At 55.0% G+C, this 25500-nt stretch overlaps 1 protein-coding gene across 2 annotated transcripts; it reads left to right on the top strand.

Annotated features, from left to right (window-relative positions):
- Positions 1–25500, top strand: MPP2 (MAGUK p55 scaffold protein 2). Of its 2 annotated transcripts, XM_045986504.1 has the most exons (14): positions 64–81; positions 1613–1676; positions 2567–2630; positions 7542–7660; positions 17424–17576; positions 17708–17857; positions 18224–18451; positions 19194–19325; positions 19438–19543; positions 19627–19695; positions 19917–20078; positions 20952–21154; positions 21550–21678; positions 22906–25500. In XM_045986504.1, the coding sequence occupies exons 3-14, from the start codon at positions 2600–2602 to the stop codon at positions 23080–23082; spliced, it is 1659 nt and encodes a 552-aa protein (XP_045842460.1). In that variant the 5' UTR covers positions 64–81; positions 1613–1676; positions 2567–2599; the 3' UTR covers positions 23083–25500. The 2 variants fall into 2 exon arrangements, with proteins under 2 accessions (XP_045842459.1, XP_045842460.1); XM_045986503.1 differs by lacking the exon at positions 1613–1676 and having other exon boundaries at positions 1–81.

The following is a 25500-nucleotide window of genomic DNA, read 5'->3' as shown; positions in this document are numbered from 1 at the left end:
GGGGTAGCGATTGACAAGCAATAAACGCGGAGCGCCCGGCTGCGCTGGAGCCGCAACGAGCTAGGGGCTGCCAGGGCGCAGGTAGGCGCCCCCCGACTCCCGGGCCAGTGCCCACCCCAGGGCCCTTGTTTCCTCTTCGTCCAGGCACAGCCCTATTCTCCGGGTCGGGTCTCCCCGAGCCCCTTCCCTCAGGCCGGTCCCCTCCCTCTCCACCGCCCGCCACCCTCCTTTCTCGGGGGCTCCTAGAGAGAAATCAAACCCCGCTGCTTCTTGATGCTGGCCGGAGCAGTTAGGGCTCCAAAGTGACATCGGGCACAGAGCTGGTGGCGAGGCTCCGATATCCGCGAGGCCTCTTCGGGGGCTGTGCGGATTCGGGGGACTTTGGAGCCGGGCATTACGTAAGAACAGCGCTGTTAGCGCTTCCGGGGGTTGGGGGCGCGAGACAGAGGTTGCGTGGGTCCCGGTGGCTCCCCCGGACCCCTTGGGAGGCCAACACCTCAACCTTCCCTGGGATGGGGTCCTGGGAAGGGGGGGCACTGCTTCTTTCCCTTCCAGGCTGTGGGGGGGCGGGTCGGGGTCGGGGGCCAGGGTTAGGGTCTGGAGACCTGAGAGGGGATCGGTGCCAGGAGAGAAGAGCCGGGGTCAGAAAGTTAGGTCAACTAAGGGGGGGGGTGTGTGTGGGGAGAGTGAGGACGGGGGCGGGGGGACATCATTTAGTGACCTCATCCCCTGGTCTCCCGCGGGCGCGCTCGCATAGAGCCTTCTTTGATGGCTCGCAACACGCCCCCCTTCCGCCAGGTCCTAGCGCCCAGCCATTTAGGGCCCGGCTGTCGGGGCGGGGGCTATCCGATTGTCGGTCCGTGCAGGTTCGCACGTCTCTGGACGCCCCCATCCCTCCGTCTGTCTACCCCTCCCCACGAACCGTCGGTCTTCAAAGCGCCTTTGTCAGACCTTTCTCTTCCAACATCTCTTTGTATGGGTATTAATGGAGGGGTGGGTGGGAGGGACGTTGGAGGAAACCTCCCCCTTTCGCTCCTGGTCCGCATCACCTGCTGACCCTGGGTAGGGTGAATAGTCTGGGGGTAGGCGTGAGAGGACACCGAGGCCCAGGCTTTTGGAAGCCGAGGTGCGCATTCCCCGAAGCCTGGGCCCCGGACCTTGGCCCGTAGCCAGACTGGCTTGCCTGGCACTGCTGTTCTCCTGTGGGCACAAGCCAGGCCCCGCCCTCCCAGAGGCCGGGGTGGGGGTGGGGAAGAGCTAGCCAAGGCTGTGGGAACTGGTTACCCAGAGAAAAACCCAGGCAGGCTGGGCAAGACTCCAGGGGACAGGATCCTCCCTGCCTCTTCTCACCTTCCAGTCGCTAAGGAAGGCGGATGTCTGGGGTTCGCTCTGCCAGTAACTGTCAGGGAGAACAGCATCAGCCAGGAGAAGGCTCCAGGTTCCAGGTGGTCAGGACCTTGGAGGGGGGAGGAGGGAAGGCATAGGGACAGCAGAGGTGGGCACAGGGGCACTGGCTGGCACAGCCGATCCTGGGCATTTCTCCCAGCCTTGGTGCTAGCCTGACAGAGGGTGCCCTTCTTTTCCCTGAAAACACCTTTCTTCGTGTCTTTAGGGGAAGACCCAGGAAGAAGGGGAGTCATCCCCCAACCTTTGTGATTTCTGCCACTTGAGCTCAGGTGACCAGCTCTGGTCTGGGGGTGGAAGGGATGGGACCAGAGAGAGGGTTTTCTTAGAATCTGGTGATGATCCCTCTGGGTAGAATCCTTTTTTTAGGGGGAGATGAAGTTGTGACTCCCTGCCCCCCAGGGCCCAGCAGGCATTCGGTCCTAAAGTGGGCACTGCCAGCTGCTTCCCTCTTCTCCCCCACCCCTGCTGTGAGCCACTGCCTCTAGTTGTCATGGCAACTGGGAATTAGGGTTTTCTCCAGTAGCAAGAGCCCAGGAAGGCAAAGGGAAGAAGGGTAGTGGGTATTCCCCCTGTACCCTCCCCTGGAGAATAGGGAGCCCCCTGATTTTCTTGTCCCAGTTCTGGACTAAGAAGGGGCAAATGGAGAAAGTGGAAGTCAGAGAGGCCTCAGGAAAATATGACTTCATTTCTGCCAGCCAGACACACAAATGTTTGTAGAGCACCTACACTAGCTAGGTTTGGGATCCAGAAGCAAAATAAAACAGGTGTAGTTCTTGACTTCATGGAGCTTACAGTCTGGGAAATGCCCATCTTTCCTGCTTTTGCCTCAGATTCCAGACTCAGACCACCCCCCAAAGAAATAAAGGACAAATGGCAGGCAGAAACATAATTTTTTTTTTTAAAGTCATAAAACCTGGGTGTTCCATGTGGCTCTCTTTATTAGCTTCGTGACCTTGGGCAAAGCAATTAACCTCTCTGAACCTCCTTCCCTCCTCCTTGGAGAAAGGGTCATGTGATACCTGCTCTTCCTGCCTCCCAGGACTGTGGGATCCTGCAGCCTCTGGGGAATGCCCCCCATCCCAAGGGGAGGCTCTTCCTAATTCCTTCCCTCATTGCTTTGCCATTGTGCTTTCTCATTCTTTTCTCTCCCCTCCTCTAGGAGAGACATTTCAGAGCCCTCGAAGACCTCACCATGCCAGTTGCCGCCACCAACTCTGAGTCTGGTAAGAAGGGGTTGAGGATGCCCTTTTGTATCAGTGGTTTGGAAAGTGCCAGACAAGGCCTTGAGGGTGGAGAGAAGCAGTCAGGCACTCCCACAGTCGACCGCAAGAATGAACTGTCCCCCACCACTGCTCCATTCTGCCACTCAGCCTTTCCTTTGGGCAGCTTCCAAGGCTCTGCTGCACCTGCTCAAGGGTGGGGCTGGAGACACAGTTCAACTCACCTCTGTGGAGGGGCAGAGATGATTCCCAGTATTGCCGAGGGCAATGGCCTGGGGCCACTGGTTGGTGAGGTGGTCCTGGGCCCTTGGAGAATGGCTAGGGGTTGGAGGACAGCCTGGGGCCACCCGATCGGTGGAGTGAAGCAGCCTGTGCCAGGGATGAACTTGGGGCCCTGTCCTGGGACGCTAGGAGTTGCACGTGGAGAATGCCAGCTGAGGAAGCCTGGACTTGCTTCTCTGGGAGATTGTGGGGCAAGGGAGCAGGTCACCCAGATGAGCTAGGAAGCCTCAGGGGCAAATTTCTTAGCCTTTTGGAGGCTGTGCCTCTTCTCCTATAAAGAGGTCAATGTGACACTCCAAAGCTGTGACTCAGAAAGTATATTCCTGATGGGGGTATGCGCCGTTGTTAGGGGCGCTGCTGGGTTATGATCTCAGTGAGCCTGTGGCCTTCGGTCTTTTTATTTAGGACTTACGCTTTCCCATCTGTAAGATGATGTGATCAGATAAGGAAAGTGTTCTTAAATTTCTTGGTCCTGGATCCCTTTTTGAGAATCTGATGACAGCTGTGGGTCTTCCTCATAGACAGATGCTTCTCTGTGCACAAAATCCGTATTCTATTCTGGGGGTTCACGGACACCATGTGTAGTTGGGGCCCTACCAGGTGAAGTTCCCTATGCTGGAGGCTATGGGCCCTCACACTGCAGCCTGCTCTGGTTTTGCTCTGATTTGTCTGACGTTTCCCTGCCTGGATGCCTCCTGCCCCTGCAGCCCCTTCCTTTGCTGCTGGCCTAGCAGCTGCCTCTGCAAGATATCCCGGGCCTCCCAGTTTGGTTAGAATAACTCCCCTGTCCCTCCCCTTTGAGAAAGTGAACTAGGAAAGTGAAGGCTGCTGTGGGTGGGCCAGACCCTAAACTGTGACACACTTGCCCCCCCCCCCAAAGACCTTTTCTCCATGTAGTAGAGGAACTGTACTAATGTCCCCCAGCCTTGGTGGCCATGGAGGGCTCAGTGCTCCCCACCTTGTGTCCAGCTTGCTGAGCCCCCTGGGCTCTTCCCCTGCTCTGGTCTGCCTGGGCCTCACTGTAAGCTGCTTAGGGGTTAATTAAGTCCAACTCTGAGCCTGTGATTAAAGGCCTCTCAATCTGGGGCTGCCCAGTAAACCCATTAATAGTGCCGGCAGGGCTGTAGAGGGAGGAGAATTTGACTTCCCTGCTGCAGGCCACTTGATGGGGGCGTGGTGGGGGTGCAGTGGGGACCAGGCAGGGAATGGAGGCCAGGGACAAGGGACGAGGGAAGAGGGAACGTGCCTGCTTCCTCTGAGGACCCCTGGGACCCCTGATCCCCTGGGTGTTATGTCATCAGCTACTTCTGCCTTCCTGTATCCAAAGGAAGGAGGATAGGAACAAGCTGCTTAACCTTGGATCCTGAGTTTCTTCTTCTGTAAAGAGATGATGTGTGACCCAAGCTATGAGCCTCTTGGTCCTTCCTGCAGGCAGCCCTCCCTGCTCCACCGTAGGCTGAATTGGCTCCCGACCTCAAAAATCTGATGATGGGTCTACTTCTTCTCACTTGGTGGCCATTACACTTCCTATAGGCCTGATAAGAGAGGCAGCTGTGGTCAGAGTCACCCACCTCTGAGGTCAGAGTCACCCTCCTTCTCCCTGCTCCCTTCCCAAGGAGATTCCAGCCTTGTGACCTGCAGAGTGAAGCCAACAGTTCCCTTCCCTATGGCTCAACACAGCCATTGTCATTGCGGAGGGGAGATGGTGTGACCTCTCCTTGTAGTAAAGTGAAGGGGCCCTTTCCTGAGGGTGGGGGACAGGCTGGGGGATATGTGGCCATGGCATGGGCTGAGTGTTCAGAGAACTTGCCCCTGGAGTTTTCAGGCCTGGAGCCCTGCCCACTCAGCCCTCTTTACTTGACTCCCTCTTTTCTTTGAATCAAAGCTGGGATGCGGGCCGTTTTGAGGTGAAGCTGTCCCTTTAAATCTCTCCTGCATCCCTGGGTTAATGTCCTAGTGTGTAATCCCTCCTGCTGCCATGGCAACCAGGGGTGCATTTCGACCTGGTGCCACTCCTCAGGGAATGGCTGTCTGGTGGCAGCCGCAGCTGGTGGTGTCCTCATGGGTACAGGGTATCAGAGGAATGGAGGCACTGGGCTGGGGTAACTGCCAAGTTCTATGCTCCTGCCCACCGGGGTCCCAGCTGCGAGAATGCATCCTCACCTTTTCCCTTCCAAGATGCCTGATTTGCCCACCAGGCAACCCTAACCTAAGGGGAGGAGCCAATGTGAGATGGGGGAGGGGAGGGGCCACTGCTGCGTTGTGGGGTCAGACTGTGAGGCCGCTCCCTTCCCCTCCTTTTTCTCACGGCCCCCCACGCCCCCCCCCATGGCTAGCAGGTGGGGGAGGCATTTGGGGCTTGCAGTATTTGTCCCATGCCACAGTGGCGCCCCTGCTCCTTGCGGAGGACTGAGAGTTATTCTTGGGGGCTTCCTTTGATTCTGAGGAGGTCATTGTAAAGGAAACTGGGCCTGGAGAAGGAACGTAGAGGTCTGAGGGCAAGAGGAGAAAGTGGCATGGAGGTTTTAGAGGAGAGACTTCCAGAAGAGGGGGGCGGGAACAAGCCGGTGCCAAATCCACACCCCGCCTTGGGTTTCCCACAGCTGGGCTGTGAGAGGGGGGTCTCTGAGCACCGCCTCGGTTCTGAAGGGGTGGCAGCCTTAACCCCTTGCCCTGCAAACCTCCCCTCAGCCGCCCCCTCCGGACCCCCGCGGGTGCGAACACCGGGTGAGAGGTGCGATCAGGTCCCGGAGGATCGGGACTCTTTGCCACCGCCCCACTCTCGGTTCTGGCACCGCCCCCTCCCCACCCGGCTGCTCCGTTGGGGCTTTGGCCAATCAGCAAGGCGGTCAGGGAGACTGAGCCTTGCTATTGGCTAATCCCGCAGCTGGCGCTTCCCCCCGAGTCCCGCCTCCTCGAGCGCGGCCCCCCTCGGGCTGGCAGAGCAGCGACAGCTGTGTAGAGGCTACTCGTGGAGCCCCGGAACCGGGTGTGGGGGGCAGCCATGGCGGGCAGCCCAGGCAGCGGGGCCTCCTTGGAGGGTGTATCCCTGGGCTCTTCTGAGGAAGCCGATCTCCGGAGGGAAGGTAGGGAAGGGTGGGGTGGGGAGGCTGCGGGGGGAGAGCTGGCCCCTTCATCTACCCTCCTTCCTCAGGGTTTGGGCATCTGGGGAGGGGGCCCCGGAGCAGGCCCTCGGGAACCTAAGGGAGCTGGCCTGGGTAGAGGGCTCTCACTCCCCTGGGCTCGGTCCTCCTCCAAGGCTGACAGGCTTGTGAGTCTGTAGGTGAGGATGGCTGGAGAGGGTGGATCCCAGGATACCCTGGCAGAGTGGGAAGGCTCCCTGCCCTGGCTTCTTTCCGAGGCCTCTAAAGGCCTTGCAGGTGTCTGATCAATACCAAGCCCAGGCCTGGGCAGGAGGGATCTAGAGGGCTGGCTTGGATGTTGTTTCTGGAGAAGGTGGGGAGGAGGAGGGGTGGAGGGGGATCCCTGAGCCATGTCTGCTTCTCCAGTTTCAGTGCCCCCTCCTCCCCATCCCTGTTCCTTCCTGGAGGAGGGGCTTCTGACAAGAGTGGTGAGAGGAGCCGGGGACTGTGTCCGCCCCCCTCCATGGATCGAGCTCTGTTATGTAGATGCAGGCGTGGGTGGCTGGGTGGCAGAGTAATGATACCCCCTGCCCATCTCTGCCCCCAGCTGGGCACACTCTGCTTCTCCCTTCTTCCCCCCAGAACCTGCTACAGCTAGGAGCTCCCACCTCCGTGGGTGAATACAGACAAGCCCCACCTCAGATCTCAGCAGCCACTGCCATAGCCGTGTCAGGTGTTCTCATGTCCTTGGTTATGTCCCATGGCAGGCTGAGGGGTTGCTGATCCCTGGGCTGACTTGGTCTAATCTCTGCCCTTTGGCACCCACATCTTCCCTAGGTGCCTGTCTCCCCAGCTCCTGTCAATGTTCTGGGCCATAGCTTTGGCTTCCTATGACCTATATTAACTTCTCAACGTTAATAGATCACTCTCTGACTGAGCCGAAGAGCCTGTAGACACTGTCCAGTTTCACTCACCCATTTTACAGGAGGGAAAGACTGAGGCCAGTGAGGGACCATGACTTTTGAAAAATCATGTGGAATTAGTGCTGCCGTTGTACTGCGTACTGTACAGGCTCTGACCTCCTGCATGACTGCCTTCTTGACTCTGGGCCCGCACTCAGGAACACGCTCCAAGTACTGTCTCTCCTATCCCTGAGCCCCCTAGGTGCAGGTGGCTGAGTCCTGGGACTTCAGCCCATCCAGAGATCATGTGAGGAGTCTGTGGCTCTCTGATTCAGGCAGAACCTGGGACCTGACAAGTGCTTCCCTTTCTCCCCTCCTCCCACATCAGAGTCCATTTCCTGATTCCCAGACCCTCCCACCTGCCTAGGCTAGCATTACCTAAGGCCTGGAGACCAGCTCAAGGAAACTGTCCCCTGCCTGTCCCTAGACCCAAGCCCTGGACATTCAGGGACCGGGAGTGCCCGAACTGGGCAGGGGGGAGGGGCTGCTGGAGAGGGGCTTCTTCTGCTGGACATGGGGGAGGAGAGGTGGGATTGCTCTGGTGCCCCACTAGTTTCTGTGTCTCATCACCTGCCCCTTCTCCCCAGCCATGCAGCAAGTCCTGGACAACCTGGGATCGCTCCCCAATGCCACGGGGGCTGCAGAACTGGACCTGATCTTCCTTCGAGGCATTATGGAAAGTCCCATAGTGAGATCCCTGGCCAAGGTATAGTGCTCCAGGGAGGTGGGCATGAAGGCACTGTGCCTAGGGAGTTTATGGGGTGCTGGCCATAGGGTGCTTGGGAATGGGGCATGTGGCCCAGAAGACCCCCCCGTGGAGGGACTCTGTGAGAATATCCCCACCCAGGTGATGAGTCTGAATGACAGCAGGTGGTGGGCAGTCCCATGCCTGGCCAATGAGAGTGTGGACATGCCCAGGTGGATGGGATGACTGCCAGCTTTGGGGGGGTTGTGATTGGTGCCTGTACCTTGAAATCTTCAAGAGTTCATCCTGCCTTCCCCTCCGCCTTTGGGCGTTTTGTGCAGATGTCTTTTTAAGGTCACTTGCCATGTGCATCAGGTGGGAGAGAAACTCACTAGGAGAGAAAGTTATTAAACATTTTGGTAGTGGCTCTGCTAGAGGCAGATGCGCTAGGCATTTTGGGAATGTAAAGGCGGATGCCTAACCTGGTCTGGGGTAGCCAGGGAAGGCTTCCTGGAAGAAGGGCCCCTTGAGCTGAATCTGAAAGACTGAGGAGGAGGGGGAGGGCATTGGGGCCGGTGAAGAGCTTGAGCAGAAACAGAGGTGAGAAAAAGCCAGAGATCTGTGAGGGGACTTAAGGGCGGGTGTGAGGCTGAAGCAGGGAGTGTAAGCCGCAGACACGCTCTCAGGTTGTGGAGGGCACTGGGGGCTGTGCTGGGTGCTTGGGCCTCGTCCTGTTATGTCCTGTGAGTGACATGGACCCCTTCATAAGTTTTAAGTGGGGGTTTGATGATGGGACATGGGTGTTTTCGGAGCATCTCTCTGGCAGCCCCATGGAGGGTGGTTGGAGGGTCATGGCTGGAGCTGGAAAGGCCAGAGTTGGGGATGACCCTGAACTAGACTTGTGGTAAACCTTGGGCTTGAGGGAGGGGAGGATGAAAGAAGTATTTAGGAAGTGAATTGGCAGAGCTTGGTGTTTGGGTGTGGAAGGTGAGGGGTGGGGGTAACAAGGCACCCAGGATTCTGTGCAGGGGAGGTACGAGACTGAGGCTGAGAGGCAGGACTGGTAGGGGTAGAGGTGGGTAGAAGGGTGCCCCCTTTCCTGGGGTAGAGGCAACTGAGTTGCAGGGAATCCTGTCTACTTACTCAGATTTTCCAGAAAAGGGGGGCAGTTGTCTGCTGGAAATCAGGGATCAGGGTTGAACCAGGGGATTTGGAAATGAAGGCTCAACTAATCACAGAAGGGAGGGGAGAGGGACCCCACCAAAGCCGGGGAGCAGCATTGACAGAGCCCCAGACTGACCATGGCAGGTGCCTGACTTTCTAGGGGGTGATTTAGTCCTGGGATGCTGGGAGTAAAGGGTGTGGCTTTGGTCCAGGTATGTGCTGGGTGTCGGCTGTGAAGGCTGAGATACAGGGGATGGCATGAAGGGTACAGAGGAGAGGAGGTGGCTCAGTGTATCACTGGGAGGGATGGAGAGGGGGGCTGGCAGGAGCCAGAGAGGCAGGAAGAAAATGGAGGTGAAGGGCTGGGGGTTCTCTGAGGTCACTAAGTGTTTGGGGAGAGAGTGGGTAGCTGGAAGAGAAGGCAGAGTTCAGAGAGAGGGAGGTGGGAGATTTCCAAGGAGGACGGCTTTGGGGGATGGCATGACAATTTAGGGTGTAGCTGCGGTGGGCGGGGAGGTCAGCAATGTGCAAGAGGCCCAGAAATGGAAGGTTTGCATGTAGCTGGCGTTGGAATCTAGGGTACGGCAGGCATTGGGGTGGGACAAGACCGAGGCGGGCTCAGGGTCTCAGGGAACGGCAGTGGGGTGACCAGGAAGTTGGTGACGACAGTGATGAGACAGCGGGAGAGGGTAGCCAGGTGGCAGCTTACCCACAGGGTGGAGATGGGGACTCTGTCACAGGATGGCTGTGACCGGCTCTGGCATGTGGTGTGAAGGGGGGCCAGGCCCTACTGGAGGGAGAGAGCTGCGCAGGGGACGCTGTGTCCCCGGGACATAGCCTGGTCACACTACGCGTGCAATGGCTGAAGACCCAGGGGGGTTGCTAAGGGCGGAAGGTGAAAGTGGAATGTTCTGGGGAGGAGAAAACTGAGCAGACTGGGGTGGGGTGGGGGAGGAGATTGGAGAAAGGCAGAGCACTTTACATTCAGTGGTCAAGGATTGTATTTATGGATTAAAAATAAAAATAAGGGATCGTATGTGTTTCAAACAAAGAAGAGTGTGAGCTCCAGCAGGGCGGGGCGTGTCTGCCTATTTCCCGGGGGGGCCGAGAACGGTGCCTTGCACAGAGTAGTTGCTCATGGAATATTTGCTCAATGAATGAATGCAGAGAGTGTAGGAAATAACCAAACGGTCCTCTGAGTATCATCTCCAGGATGGGAATGCTGACCCCACTTTCTTGTGTTCTTGCTATGTCTTTATAAGAAAGAAGAAGTGTAACGCCGCTGGTACCCCTCCTCGGTCCCACTTCCACTGCTTTCTGTCCCCGCAGGTGACCCCTGGCTTGAGGTGGATGGTGTCACACCCCTGAATGTTTGCCTGCCTTGCCTACCAATGTGTTTAGATGTACACAATCTGTCCCTAGGATATGGGATTTTAAATGTTCCCTAATGAAATGATAGTACGAGCCGCTTAGGTTTGGGAGAGTTCTAGTTTATGTAAGTAACATGGTTCTTGACATAAGTATAGAGGTAGATACAGATAGATTCATTTTATTTTATTTTTTAAAAGATTATTTTGACAGAGAGAGGGAACAGGCAGGGGGAGCAGCAGGCAGAGGGAGAGGGAGAGAAGCAGACTCCTCACCGAGCAGGGAGCCTGATGTGAGGCTCAATCCCAGGACCGTGGGATCAGGACCTGAACTGAAGGCAGATGCTTAACCGACTGAGCCACCCAAGTGCCCCGTGTAGATTGATTTTAACTGTTGTGTGGTGTTCCAGTATATGAAATAGAGCCCAGTGTATTTATTTATTGGTTCTACTGAGAGACAGGTACAAGAACGTACCTTGTTGATTTCCCCGCTATTCAGAGCGGCACTGCGGGGAGCTTCCTTGCATTCTGCTGCTTCTGCACATGTGGGAGGGTCTATCTAGGGTGGACATTTGGCAGTGGCATTGCTGAATATACACATTTTGACCCTCTCCACCTGTAATCTGCCAAAGCTGATTTCAGAGTAGAATTTATTAGACCATGTCACCTCTGGGTCCTGTTAGATGTTGCCTCTACAATGAGACAGCCAGTGAAAGAGGGAGCTTTCAGGAAGGCAGAATCTCGGGGTTAGAAGTGCCCCTCCAAAGCATGATTACCCTTGGCGGTGTTCTATGGTGTCTTTGTCTGGTCCGCTGGACAGCTCTCCAGTGAGGGGATTGCTGGCTGGATGACTGTCACTCACTCAGTTATCCATCTTCGATTTGATGAGTATTTATGGCGTGATCACCGAGTAGCAGACACAGCACTGAGGCCATGGGATGAACTGCCAGAGAGTTTGTTCTCCAGAGGGGGTCCAAGTCTGTTGCCCTGGGACCTCCCAGTACAGTCTAAGCTAGAATCAGCCAGATCAGGTGGTAGACATAAACTCCCTTCTCCAGAATTCATCTTGGGGATAAGCTGGTCAGAATTGCTTCCCAGGAGATTCCCAGGATGGTTTCAGATGCATAAAGCGCAGTAGAAGGTGGTGTGGACCTTTCTTCAATACTGAGACTCCCAGTAAGAGGCTGACGGGCTAGGGGGACCCTGTGACTTCTCTCCATTGAGCTGTGAGACAAGCAAGAAGTGCATCTCCAAAAAGACCATCTGAGCTCAGTAAGAACCCCTCCCATCCCTGTACGTGTGACCCTCTGCAGTGGACCTTTGTCACTTCCCTCCCCAAAAGGTAGAGTTTCTCCATTCTTCAATCTGGACTTGACCACATGACTTGTTTTGGACATATGGACCTACTTTGTACTCCTCATCAATTTTAATGATTATATGTGTAGAGACACATTTCTAACCTCACAGATATAAGTACTCAGATCCAGTTGTAAAAAAGATCCAGCTGTAAAACCTTGGTTCTCTTGGTGAAGTGGCCCATAAACTCAGGAGTAGTTAAGCAGGAATTAATAATAGCTATTAATCTCCTTCCCTTACTCTTGTGGAGTGGAACTTGCCTCTCCCTGCTGGGGCTGTGCAGACAGTGTGGGAGGGGCTGGGCTGAGTAGATCTAAGACCAGGGAGGGGCAGGGCCTCAGGGGACAAATCCAGAAGGAATAGCTCTGGAGGGAAGTCAAATCTGGCCAACAGATCATAAATCCGTGGGGTTGGCTGCAGATGACAGCTGCAGCCCTAGCCGGTAGGTGACATCTAGGAAGGCTGATTTGGATCCAGCAGCCGGTGTTCCGACCACAGGCAAGGCCAAGGTGAGGAATCCAAGTCAGGTGACATTCAGAAATTCAGGTGAACTGTTATCAGTGGGGACATCTGCCAGCTGGGAGGCCTGTGATCTAATCCATATGAGATGAGGTAGAAAGAACATAGGGTTTGGAATCAGAAGAGTCACTGGCTGGCTGTGTGATTTTAGTATGTCTGACAACCTCTCTGACCTTTAGTTATTTCTTTCTGAAAAGTGGGGATAATGATGTCTCTCTTTCAGAGAGGTGGTGGGGTTGGGGAAAGTCATGGGTGTAGAAGTGTTTTTCAAACCATAAGGAATTGTTACAAGGCAGTCTTGGCCATGGGGCCAGAGTTCACTGGGAAGACTTCGTTCCTGTGATAAGGCCAGGGTGAGAGTTGACAAAGCAAGACAGGGTTCTAGAAGAATGAAGGAGAGGGGGCAGATCACTGAAATAGAGATTCTGACCAGGGGACAGGACAAGTGGAAGCTACAGGGGTGAGGAGCTCAATGTATCAGTCAGTTTCTGCTGTGTAACAAACCATCCCACAGTTCTGTGGCTTAAAACAACCATGTTTCATTTCTCATGATGTTTTTGATCATTTGGGTGGTTTTGCTGGTCTGGGCTACTCAGCTGGGGCAGGGTGGTCTAGGACACTCTCCTTCACATGGCTGGTGTCTCAGCTGGGAAGGCTGCAAGGTCTAGGATGGTGTGCTCTCTTGTCCTCCAGGAGGGGGCCAGGGTACTCCACAAGGCAGTCTCAGCAGCAAGGGAGGACAAGCCCCAAGTCCCAAGCACTTTCCAGGCTTCTGCTTGCCTCACATTTGCTAATATCCCACTGACCAAAGCAAATCACATCATCAGTTCCAGATGGAAGAGTGACTTTACCTCCTGGCACACCATTCTCTGGGACTCCTTTCAGTATTTGAGCTATTTAATTATGAGCCTCGACTTCAAATGAGAATTCCCTGTCTTCTGCCAAGATCAGAGAGGTTGGCATGGAGGGCAGAAGGAAAAGCTCTCTAAGAAATGGCTGTGTGGAGTTTTGGCCTTTGCAGTCTGCTTCTGGCTGTGGATCAGGAGCTGACAGATTGGGGTTCAAGTACTGGCTTGCACCCTTAGCTAGCTGTGCACTTGGTCCAGGCTGGGCTTCAGGAAAGTCTCTCATCCAATGCTAGGGAGAGGACAAAGTGGCCCAAGGCCAATGGAAAGGGGTTGTCAGTATCTAACAAAATCAATCCTGTGTCTTCTGCTTGACCCAGGAATTTACATGGAAGACTTCTCTATAGACAGACAACAGCTGCCCTAGATTCTTCACTTCAGCTGTATTTGCAATAGTGAAATATTAGAAATAATGTAAATACCCGTGAGATTGGTTGAATAAATTATGGTCCTCCAGTCATGCAGTGAGTCAAATGCAGTAATTAAAATATAATAATAATAATAATAATAATAATAATAATAAAGGAGGGTCTGCAAGTAGCAGCATAGAGTGATTTCCAGGGCATATTGTTAAAAAACCAAAGAGCAAACCAAGCCAATTAAACAAACAAACAAACCCCAAGGAATCAAAGAGTGGGTATTGTATTTTATCTTTTATGTAAAAAAGAGAAATTTGTACTTATTTTTGTGAAAAGAAACAGAATAAATTGGAACTAATGAAAATGATCTCCTCTAGTGTGGGTGTGAATAAGGTAAAAGGGATGAGGATGGAAATGAGACTTCCTTCCATTTACTTTTTATATAGATTTAAAATTTGAAACATGTAAATGTTGTACATAATCCAAAAATACAAATAAATTAAAAAGAATGAAAAAAGTTAACTCTGAAGCTAAGTGTGGGTAAGTGAATCCATCCACCTATTAGACTGTTAGCATAACCATATAGAAAAGGGAATTAATTCTAGTTACCTTTGTTCATAATATTCTGACTGTATATCCTAAGTGAGACATAGGCTAAGGCTGTACTTCTTCTTTTTTTTTTTTTTAAAGATTTTATTTATTTATTTGACAGAGAGAGAGATCACAAGTAGGCAGAGAGGCAGGCAAAGAGAGAGGAAGAAGCAGGCTCCCTGCGGAGCAGAGAGCCCGATGCGGGGCTTGATCCCAGGACCCTGAGATCATGACCTGAGCCGACGGCAGCGGCTTAATCCACTGAGCCACCCAGGCGCCCCTTCTTTTTGTTTTTTTTTAAGATGTTATTTATTTATTTGGCAGACAGAGATCACAAGTAAGCAGAGAGGCAGGTGGAGGGGTGGGAGGAAGCAGGCTTGCCACCAAGCAGGGAGCCTGATGTGGGGCTTGATCCCAGAATCCTGGGATCATGACCTGAGCTGAAGGCAGAGGCTTTAACCCACTGAGCCACCCAGGTACCCCAAGGCTGTACTTCTTAATACAGTAGCCAACAGCCACATGTGAGTGTTTGTTTAAATACTTAGATGAAAATGAGGGGCGCCTGGGTGGCTCAGTAGGTTAAGGCCTCTGCCTTCGGCTCAGGTCATGATCCCAGGGGCCTGGGATCGAGCCCCTGCATTGGGCTCTCTGCTCAGCAGGGAGTCTGCTTCCCCCACTCTCTCTGCCTGCCTCTCTGCCTACTTGTGATCTCTGTCTGTCAAATAAATAAATAAAAATCTTAAAAAAATAAATACTTAAATGAAAAATGAAAATACTTAAGTAAACAAAAATGCTGATATAAAATTAAAAGTTCAGTATCTCAGTCGTAGTCGTCATAGTGCTCAGTGACCACATGTGACTACCACAGTGGGCAGCACAGATGTTGAATATTTCCATAAATGCTGTAAGTGGTTTTAGGCTATTCTGAGGACAGAAAGAACTGCAAATACATCTTGATTTTTACTTAAGTTTATGATAGGTAGCAGCGGTCATTTAGCAATTTTGAGATCTTTTTGAATATTAGAGGACAGAATAAATGAATACATATATTAATGTTCTTGGGAATTAAATTCTCACTGAGGGAGAAAGGAGGTACAAATATGGAATGAGAGAAGATGAGGAAAATCTTGCACACTTAGATTTTATTTGGAATATTAGTATTGACTAATGGCTATAAGTGACACCCCAGAAGCAATGAGCACCAGCTGCCCAGATTTTGATTTCTAAATACCATTTCCTGCCAAAAGGAATCCAAGCTCCTTGGAGAAATTGCTGAGCCCAGACCTGGGGTGAGGAAAGTATAGGATGAGCCCATGGCAGAAGGAGGAAGGTGCTCAAGGACTGATGGGAAATGTCAAAAGGATGCAAGTGTGTTTGGGGCTCCTACTGCACAAATTAGGGATAAATTGAAACAATGAAGATAGTGATGGTGATGATTTAGAGCAGGGTAAAAATAATCCGTAATGATACAAGAGGGGGACATAGGGGAGAGGGAGCAGAGGTGAGAGGGGAAGAGGACAAGCTCTCTCTTATAGTAGAATGCCAACTAATAAATGTAGAAGGAATAATGAGTTAGAAAATCACCATTTTGCAACTCCCAATTTAAGAATTGACTGGGGGGGGGGGGCGGTGGTGCAGTTGGGTAAGTGTCCAGTTCTTGATTTCAGCTCAGGCCATGATCTCAGAGTCTGTTCTGGGCATGGGAGCCTGCTTGGGATTCTCTCTCTCTCCCTCTGCCCCTTCCTTCCCCCCTTAAAAAAATGAATTGGCTTAGGCAGAGGTCATAAATGAATGCTAAATTCATCAGTGAAAGATTGTTGGGGAGCAGAACAGTCACAGGGTCTCAAGGTGTGGGAAAGACCCAAGATTGCTTAGGTAGAGCACTTGCCTAAATGACTAACCTGAGTCTAATCGTGGGGAAACCATCAGGAAAATCCAGTTGTGGGGCATTTTACAAACAACTTGCCTGAACTTAAAAATGTCCTGAAAGACCAAAAGTTATTGGGATCTGGTCTAGATTAAAGGGGAATACAATGATGGGACAACCAAATGTAACACCTGGTCCTTGTTGAGATTGCCCATCAGGGACAAAACAAAACAAAACAACAACAACAACAACAAAAACCCCACAAAAATGAATCTATAAGGCGAAATGTTTGGGACAACAGTGAACATTTAAATAGAGACTGTCTACTAGATTATATTCTATCAGCGTTTCAATGTTGAACTTCCTGCGTGTGATAACAGGATTGTAGCTTATGTGGTAGATCTCCTATTTGTTCTTAGGTGATGTATGCTGAACGACTCTGGGGTGAGGTGACTTCTTTTTCAAACGACTCAGAGAGAAAAAAGTCTTCATGCATATCCCTGAACTGGCACTCCTCACTTCCTGATCCAACTAACATGACTCTCCCGGCTGGGCTGGTCCCTGGAGAAAGCTGCCTTTCCCTTTTTTCAGAGCAACACCTTGTCGTGGAGCCCAGGGTCCATAGAGGGACAAATAGGTACAGGGCCCTCTCCTGGTACTGTAGGCAGCTGACCCTTGAACAACATGGGTTTGAACTTGTGAGTTCACTTATGTGTTGACTTTTCTTAATAAATAAAGTACAGTGCCTCAAATATGTTTCCTCTTCCTTACGATTTTCTTAACACTTTCTTTTCCCTAGCTTACTTTATTGTAAGAATACAGTATATAATCATATAACATAGAAGAAGACTTCAGCCAACAGTAGACCATTAGTAATTATGTTTTCGTGGATTCAAAAGTTACATAGCGATTTTTTAAAAAGATTTTTTTTATTTGACAGAGAGAGACAGCGAGAGAGGGAACACAAGCAGGGGGAGTGGGAGAGGGAGAAGCAGGCTTCCCACTGAGCAGAGAGCCTGATGTGGGGCTCAATCCCAGGATCCTGGGCTGAAGGCAGACGCTTAACGACTGAGCCACCCGGATGTCCCATACATAGCAATTTTTGATGGTGCAGGATTGGTGTGCCTAACCCTCGTGTTCTTCAAGGGTCAATTGTACTGATTTCTTGTCTCCTCCCTCCCTGGGAGCACTGGCCTGAAGGTCTGGAGACCCAAGTTTGGGTCCCTGTGACCTTGAACAAGTTGCTCCACTTCTCCGGCTTCCTCATCCTGGGCTACAGGATGTCCAAGACCGTGCCGTCACGTGGAAAAAGCTGTCCTTGAACTCACAGGCTTATAAGGTCCCGGGGGACTGGGGACAGCTTGATGATTTTAATGGCCCTCTGTGACAAGAGGATGGGAATGAACATTTGGGCTTGTATTCTTCCTTCTGTAAACTGGGTCCTCATCATTGTTTGGGGGGAGAAAGGGGAAAGCAAGGCGTGTCTGTGTGTGTGTGTGCTTGTGTGTGGGTGAGGGAGGATCTGAAGCTGGTGTCAGAAGCCATGCATGGGGTAAGGTCTGAAGTCAGGATCTGAGCTGGTAGGGGACCGTGTTTTGGTACCTCAGGCTTCTTGGGGATCCTCAGGAGTCAGCTGTTCTGCCCACCCCCCACCAGGCCCATGAGCGGCTGGAGGAGACCAAGCTGGAGGCAGTGCGGGACAACAACCTAGAGCTCGTGCAGGAGATCCTCCGGGACCTGGCCCAGCTGGCAGAGCAGAGCAGCACCGCCGCGGAGCTGGCCCGCATCCTCCAGGAGCCCCACTTCCAGGTTCAGGCCCTGGGCTGGGTTGGGGGCTGGGGCAGGCTGCGGGGAGGGGGCTGGCAGGACGTTAGCACAGGGATGGGAAGGGACCGTGGGACACTGTCTCATGGTGTGCCCTCTTTCCACTACCTCCGCAGTCTCTCCTGGAGACACATGACTCTGTGGCCTCCAAGACCTATGAGACACCACCCCCCAGCCCTGGCCTGGACCCCACCTTCAGCAACCAGCCAGTGCCTCCTGACGCAGTGCGCATGGTGGGCATCCGCAAAACAGCTGGAGAGCATCTGGTGAGGCCACCAGGCGGGGCTGAGGCTGGGGGTCTGGAGGGGCCACTGAGAGTAACCGGTGGGGACCAAATCTGGTCAGGAGAGGGCCGAAGACGGAGATGGGCCCATGCAGCTCCTGGAGACCACAGACCCTGTGCACCTGAGCTGCACACAGAAAGTGCCAGGATCCTCCCCACTCCGCCCGCTTTCTCTCCATGAATGTCCCCCTGAATGAAGAGTTTGGGCAGAGAGTTGGAAGAGGAGGACAAGCGAGGCCGGGATAGAAGGGGGTGAGGATGGGAATGGAGGGGCGCTTAGGAGACCCATCCAAAGATTCTGGCTTGGAGCCCCTGGGGCTTCATCATACCGGCCCTCTATCCCCCCCAGGGTGTGACGTTCCGCGTGGAGGGCGGCGAGCTGGTGATCGCCCGCATCCTGCATGGTGGCATGGTGGCTCAGCAAGGCCTGCTGCATGTGGGCGACATCATCAAAGAGGTGAACGGGCAGCCGGTGGGCAGCGACCCCCGCGCCCTGCAGGAGCTCCTGCGCAGTGCCAGCGGCAGCGTCATCCTCAAGATCCTGCCCAGCTACCAGGAGCCCCATCTGCCCCGCCAGGTGAGTCCCTTCACCAAGCTCCCCCCTTACCCCCAGTCCCAGGCCCAAAGGGCAGCCACCAGGGTGACATCCCGGGGGTGAGAGTGCCCCATCTCCCGCATGCTCGTGCATTGGCCCTAGTTGTGGGCACTCATACACATGTGCAAGGGACGGGTGCACATTTAAGGCCTGGGGTGCCCACAGGAACACCCATGTGGATGCAGCCCTGTGCCTGCAGATGCGAACAGGGTGCGCGCATGCGCAACGTCGGGTCGCCACGCGTCCTGTATGGCTGCCTCCTGGTTGGTGGATTGTGGGGGTCTGGCTGCTCTGTCCATCTTCTCCTGTGGGCTTTCCAGCCATCTGCCAGAGCCCCCTGGGCCAAGCGGAGGGTGTGGGTAGACCAAGGGATCCTGGTTTATGTGCCAGGATTTTGTCCCTTCCCCAGTGATCCCGCCTTCTCCTCAGTGGATGGGTCCATGCCCCCTCCCCCAGCAGAGACGCCATCACTCTGAATCCTTTTGTTCTAGATGCAAAGGGAGGCTGGTCCCAGGGAGGTGGCTGGGTGGGTCTGGGGTGCGTCCTGCCTGGAGAGGGACGGTACCCAAGCCTCTTGCATCTTTGTGAGGGTAGGGGGAAGACAGGGGACGGTGTGACACTCCCCCACCCTCAGAAAGGGGAAGTGGGGGGGGGCTGGTCTGAGAAGGGTACTGCCCTCCAGCCTTCCCTTCTTCCCTTGACCCTTCTGTGATCCCTGGCCCAGGTATTTGTGAAATGCCACTTTGACTATGACCCCGGAAGAGACAGCCTCATCCCCTGCAAGGAGGCGGGCCTGCGCTTCAGTGCTGGGGACTTGCTGCAGATTGTAAACCAGGACGACGCTAACTGGTGGCAGGTGCGGCTTGGTGTCTGTCTCCACGTGTGGCGTGGGGTGGGGGGGCGCTGAGGTGAGGGCCTGGGGAGGTGTCTTCTCACTTGGACAGGTCTTTGTCCCATATCCCTTGCAGGCATGCCATGTGGAAGGGGGCAGCGCTGGGCTCATCCCCAGCCAGCTGCTGGAGGAGAAGCGGAAAGCCTTTGTCAAACGGGACCTGGAGTTGACACCCACCTCAGGTATGAGGGTCCTCCCTGGAGCCCCTAGTCTGGTAGCGAACACAAGCCTGCTTGGCCTCACTCGCCCATCTCTCTGTGGCCAGGGACGCTGTGTGGCAGCCTTTCAGGAAAGAAAAAGAAGCGAATGATGTATTTGACTACCAAGAATGCAGGTGGGTGTTGGAGGCCCCCTCCCTGTGCTCTAACACGGTCTGCCCCCTCCCTCCAGCCGCCAGGGACTTGTGCGCATGCTCTCCCTCCGTGTGCTGATGCTGCCAGTCTTGTCCGTGGGCCCTGCCTACTCTCTCTTTGCTGCCCCTGGCCCGGGCCCCTTGGCCCCTGGCCCCTCCCATGCCACCCGCGTAGCCTGACGAGTACCTTTCCCTGTGTTCAGAGTTTGACCGCCACGAGCTGCTCATTTATGAGGAGGTGGCCCGCATGCCCCCCTTCCGCCGGAAAACCCTGGTGCTGATTGGAGCCCAGGGAGTGGGCCGGCGCAGCCTGAAGAACAAGCTCATCATGTGGGATCCAGATCGATACGGCACCACAGTGCCTTGTGAGTGAGAGCTGGGCCCTGCTGGGTGGGGGGCCAGGAGGCAGGAGTGCCCTCGGCGCCAGGGCCACATTCACTGAGTGGGCCTGTGCAGGTCATCAAGTCAAGTGATACTTTTGAAGGAGGTGTGGGGGGTGCCCCCCTGCGGGTGATGGGGGAACTGCAGGCTGGAGAAGGTTTGGGATGCCCTCTTTTGGACCTGTGGCCCCAGTAGGCTGGGCAAGCCTTGCCTCTCCTTCTGTCATGTTTCATTTGCTAAAAACCCAGCTGGGGGGCACCCGGGAGGCGCAGTCGGTTAAGCATCTGCCTTTGGTTCAGGTCGTGATCCCCAACTCCTGAGATGGGTCTGGATCGGGCTCCCTGCTCAGCAGAGGAGCCTGCTTCTCCCTCTCCCTTTGCTCCTCACTCAGACTCCCTTGCCCTCGCTCTCTCTCTTTTAAATAAATAAATAAAATTAAAAGCAAACAAATAAACAAACAAAAAAAACCCTGTTGGGAACCCGTGTGAAACAGGGCCTCATCTAGTGACAGAACCAGCAGGGGTGGTCAGAGCTCCTGGTTCCTGGAGGCCGGAACCTGAGTGCTGACCCCAGATCTGCTTGACCTTGGTGGGTGGCTTTGGGGTGCCCATTGCCCTCTCTGGACCTCAGCTCCCCCATCTGTGAGCGCTGGGCTGGAGCAGTGAACTCTGGAGCCCGCCCCCATATGGATGTCTCGGATCCATGGGTATCAATGGTGAGGGTGAGGGCACGGGGCGTGGGAGGGGTGTGGAGGGGGGCTGCACTTGCTGGGCTGCGCGGCCCCCGTAGGACACGTACACGTGTGCCTGAGGCGGCACACTGCCTGCCTGTGTTCATTCAGTCCCTCCCACCCCCAGACACATCCCGGCGGCCCAAGGACTCAGAGCGGGAAGGCCAGGGCTATAGCTTTGTGTCCCGTGGGGAGATGGAGGCCGACATCCGGGCGGGACGCTACCTGGAACATGGCGAATACGAGGGCAACCTGTATGGCACACGCATTGACTCCATCCGGGGTGTGGTCGCCGCCGGCAAGGTGTGCGTGCTGGATGTCAACCCACAGGTACGGTCCCAGCCTGCTTGTTTCCAGCCTGCCCATTTCCCCTCTGTGCACTCTGCTGCCCCCCACCCTGCCCCGCCACATAACCCCCATATATTTCCAGGCTCCGGTCTCCCAAGCAGGTCCCCCCTTTAGACCCCTCAGCTCCTGTTAGGGACCCAACCCACCTAGAACATTTTTCTCAGCCTCCCAGACCCCCTAGCCTCCCCTGGTGTCCCAAACCCCAGCCACCTGCCAGTGGTTCCTCTACCATTCACCCCCGGGTGTCAGGTCCCAGGATGCCAGGTACCATTTCCCCACCATTTCCAGGTATCTGTCCCTCCCACCCAGTAATCCTTCACCAACCTTCTAGGATGTCTGTGGGGACAGATTCCCCCCATCCCCTTCTCTTCCTGCAGGCAGTGAAAGTGCTAAGAACAGCTGAGTTTGTCCCTTATGTGGTGTTCATCGAGGCCCCTGACTTTGAGACCCTCCGGGCCATGAACCGGGCTGCCCTGGAGAGTGGGGTGTCCACCAAGCAGCTCACGGTGAGGGCTCTCATGCATGTTGGGAGGCGTCCGGTGGCTGCCTTGGGGAGAGGGCAGGCTGGGGCTGATGAGGGGAAGAAGGTGGCATCGGGGAAGGGGAGAGGGGCCCACCTGAAGTATCAGTGAGTTTCGACTTGTGATTCCCGCTTTGTAGATGTGAAAACAGAGGTCTGGGCAAGGAAGTGAAGTGTCCAGAGTCTTACAGTCAGGGATACGGCTAGCCTGGGCTGCAGGAGCTTTTGCCAGCCCCACAGCTCCATCCATTCTATGGGGACAGAGTGCTGACCAAAGGGAGTCCAGACGGCCAGTGGGAGATGTGTGGGCAGAATGGACCAGGTGGTCTGAGGGTGTCTATAGCTGGAGGGAAAGGCTGAAGGGAAGGAGGAAGCTGGGGGCTGGAAGTCTGGCTGGAGGGATGAGTTAGCATTAGGGAGGAGGCAGCGCTGGGAAGAGGGGGCTTCGAATCAGGTATTACAGGACCCCAGGACACCTACCTCCGCACCAAGTACCGCTTAGAGCAGCCTTCCCCTTCCCCGGGAGATGTCGGGTTTGCAGAACTCTGGGCTCAGGGGTCCACCTGCTGGCCACAGCTGGTACTGCAGCTCTCAGGTCCCAGGTCAGAGTCCTGCTGAGGCCCTGGCAAAGGCTGCCTGGGCTGGGCTCCAGGCTGAAGTCCCCTGGCCACAAACGTAGCCAACTGGGGTCACTGGGACATAGCTGGGCCAGTCCTAGAGCTTCCACCTTGACTTATTTAAGTCATTATTCAAAGTTCCCTCTGCATTCCTGCCTGGCCAGCTGCCCACCTTTGACTAGGTGTGGGGTGGTGGTTCCTGGGGTTGCCCCAGTAATAGCATGCCTGGGAGGTGTATCTCAGGCTGCGGAGGTTAAGGGCGCCTGGTCAGAGTGGAGGGAGCATAATGAGTCCTGCCTTGCAGAGCCACAGTAAAGATTATGCAGGTTGCAAAGCAGTTAGTGTGCCCTGCTTGGCACTCCCTGAGGTTTATTTCCTTCCTTCCTTCTTTTCACCCGTTAGTCTGTCCAGAGTTGCCGGGGAGCTGCCCTGGGGCATGTGGGGAGGGGCTTCCTGCCTCCTCAGGCCGGGGAGCCCATACCTGACATGGCTGGGCTCTGGGGAAGGGGGACAGATAGGGAAGGCTGCCGATTCCCCCTGACCATGGGGGTGGACGTGGGGGACACTGATGGCCCGGAGGGTCCCTTGTTCCGCAGGAGGCCGACCTGAGGAGGACAGTGGAGGAGAGCAGCCGCATCCAGAGGGGCTACGGGCATTACTTCGACCTCAGCCTGGTCAACACCAACTTGGAGAGGACCTTTCGTGAGCTCCAGGCTGCCATGGAGAAGCTACGGACGGAGCCCCAGTGGGTGCCCGTCAGCTGGGTGTACTGAGACTGTTCATGGGGACTGCTCCCCTCTGGGCTGTGACCCAGAACCCTGAATCCATCCCCTGCCCCAGCCATGACCCCCAGCCCTGGTCCTTAGCTCTCATCCCCGGCCGTCTGGCTCTCCCCGGGTGACGATGGCTCCTAGCGGGCCCTAAGCTGTTCTGCACAGACGCGTGCACTGCCAAGGAGGTGGGTGTTCATGGGGCACGACTGTGCCCAGGTGCTGCCCACTCCCGATGCCCCCTGGCCACCGGGTGTCCTTCTCTGAGGGCCAGGCTGTTCCCCGGAGTGTGTCAGAGTCACCTCCATAATGCCCAGTGCAGAGAAGAGGAAAGCTGCTCTGGGGCCCTGTGGCCAGTAGGTACACTGCCCCTGGCCACCTCTCTCCAGCCGCCCTTTCCCCTCGGACTGGCCACGCCCACTCCATTCCCGGGCTCCTCCCACCCCTGGTCCCTGCCGGTTGGAGTCGCTGTGAGCAGGCTGGCTGTCCAGGGCAGTGGTGCCCGCCTGGGGACCTCTTGAAGGCTGGGGGAGCCAAAGCTTGAGCCGGCTGCCACAGCCAGGGAGCAGTGCGGTCCCAGCTCCCTGGGAATGAGGCAGAGGCCCGCAAGTGGACCCCACGCTGTCCTTCCTTCCTGCACAGCTTTTCACTGCCTAAGTCTCTCCACAGACTTCTCTGGATGTGCCCCTGGCAGGGCGGCTCTACTCCCCGCAGGGCTCAGCGCAGGGAGGGGTGAGCTGAAGGTTGAGCCCTGTGACAGGGAGCCTGTGACTGCTGACCATGGCTGGGGTGGTGGTGGGGGGAGGTTGGTGGCACGTCTGGGCTCCCTGTTCAGGACCACAGTCCATCTTGGTCCCTCCGGCGCGGTCCAGGTGGCCCACTCGCATCAGGTGTGCCTGGGGGACTGAGGATGGGTGCAGAGAGGAGCTTGTGAGCCGGCCACCAGCAGGGGCTTGGCAGAGGACGTCTGTGCTCTAGCCGGCTCCTTGTTGTACAACTCCAGGGGGCGCCATCCACACTGTTTCTGCCTGCGCAGCTTAGGTCCCGCAGGCCGGGGCACCTGGTCTGTGTTTGTGCCATTTGCATGTGTGTGTGTGTGAGTCTCGGTTTTGGGAGAAGCGAAGCAAAGTGTTGTTTTGCTTTGGAGGTCACTTTTTGCGGCCCTATTTTTGGGGGCTCCCCATCAGTCCCCATTTCTTATGAGACTCTTATCCCAGATGCCAGAGCCTTGGCCCTCCCCGGATGTCTTTCTCCCCCTCTCTTAGTGTCCCCCTATCCTATATGACACCCTCGAGTCCTTGGGGAGGGCAATTGTGTAAGATAGGAGAATCCCTTTTAAGAAGGCCGTCCTAGACTTCCCCAGGCACCTGGCCCTTGTCCCTCTCTGTGACCCTGTCTGGGGTGAACCTGTCCTTGCAGGGACCACCCCATCAACACCACCGCCAGCCAGTCCCTTCGTCCTTCCCAGTTCTCTGAGTGTCTGATCAGTCTTCGCTGCAGGTTCAGCCCGAGCTGGCCCCTGAACCACTGTGTGCCCATTTCCTAGGGAAGGGGAGGGAGAAGAAACAGAATATTTATTACAAAGTTAGAAATATATTTATTATATTAGGGATCTCATTTGCATTTGCCTAGGATATGCAAATGAGATGTAAAGGTCAAGCCTGCTCCCATCTCATTTGCATAGCTTGGCATCCACTATGCAGTCACCTTTATACTCCTCTTTCCCCTTTCATCAGTGTTCTTTTTATCCTCATTCCAGCTCTTCCTTGCATCTCCCTTACCCACTGCCCAAGGGGACCAGGAGTGGGAGGAAGAGCTGCTCTCCTCCTGGTCCGAGACAGTGGTATCCTTTGCCAGTTCCCACCTCACCTGGGGCGCTGGGGAGTAGAAGCAGTGGAGGATCTGCAGGTGCAGCCCCCCCTCCCCTTGGTTAACCCCCAAAGCCCCCTAATGGAAAGAGCATCCTTTGATGGAGGTGGGGGAGCCCGGCCTAGGGTGCTGGGCACCTTACCAAGGAGCTGCCACCTGACCCTGCCCTGCCGGGCAGATCTCCTGCGCTGATGCTGTTCTGGTTTCCGGCACCTTCACCTCTAGTGATGCCTGGGGGGCAGGGCTGGGCCCCTCCTCACCTGTCTTCATCCCTTCAACTGTGTCCTACATCCCCTACACAAGCCCCACTCACTTCCCGGCCCAGGGCTGGGTTGGAACAGGTGTGTGCCCGCCACATTACCTCTCTGACCTTATCCTCCTTCCCTGGATGCTTGTACTTGGGGCACCTTGGGATAATGAGGACTCTGCCCCCCACTGTCCACACTCAGTGGCCCTGTCGCCCTTCCCCTCTCCCCTCCCTCAGCCAATTCCTGAGCTTTTGCTCTGACTGGTTTTCTTTCTTTTCCTTTGATTAAATGTGAAAACAAAGGC

Source organism: Meles meles, chromosome 18 (genome assembly GCF_922984935.1).
Source record: "Meles meles chromosome 18, mMelMel3.1 paternal haplotype, whole genome shotgun sequence".
Lineage (NCBI taxonomy): Eukaryota > Metazoa > Chordata > Mammalia > Carnivora > Mustelidae > Meles > Meles meles.
Note: the sequence above shows the minus strand (reverse complement) of the source record. Positions and strands in the feature narration are given on the sequence as shown.

Coding starts and splice junctions, on each gene's coding strand:
- MPP2 (XM_045986503.1), top strand. CDS start 2,600: ATGCCAGTTGCCGCCACCAACTCTGAGTCTG. Junction 7,661..17,423: donor TAGTGAGATCCCTGGCCAAG/GTATAGTGCTCC, acceptor ACCCCCCACCAG/GCCCATGAGCGGCTGGAGGA. Junction 21,679..22,905: donor TGTCCACCAAGCAGCTCACG/GTGAGGGCTCTC, acceptor CTTGTTCCGCAG/GAGGCCGACCTGAGGAGGAC.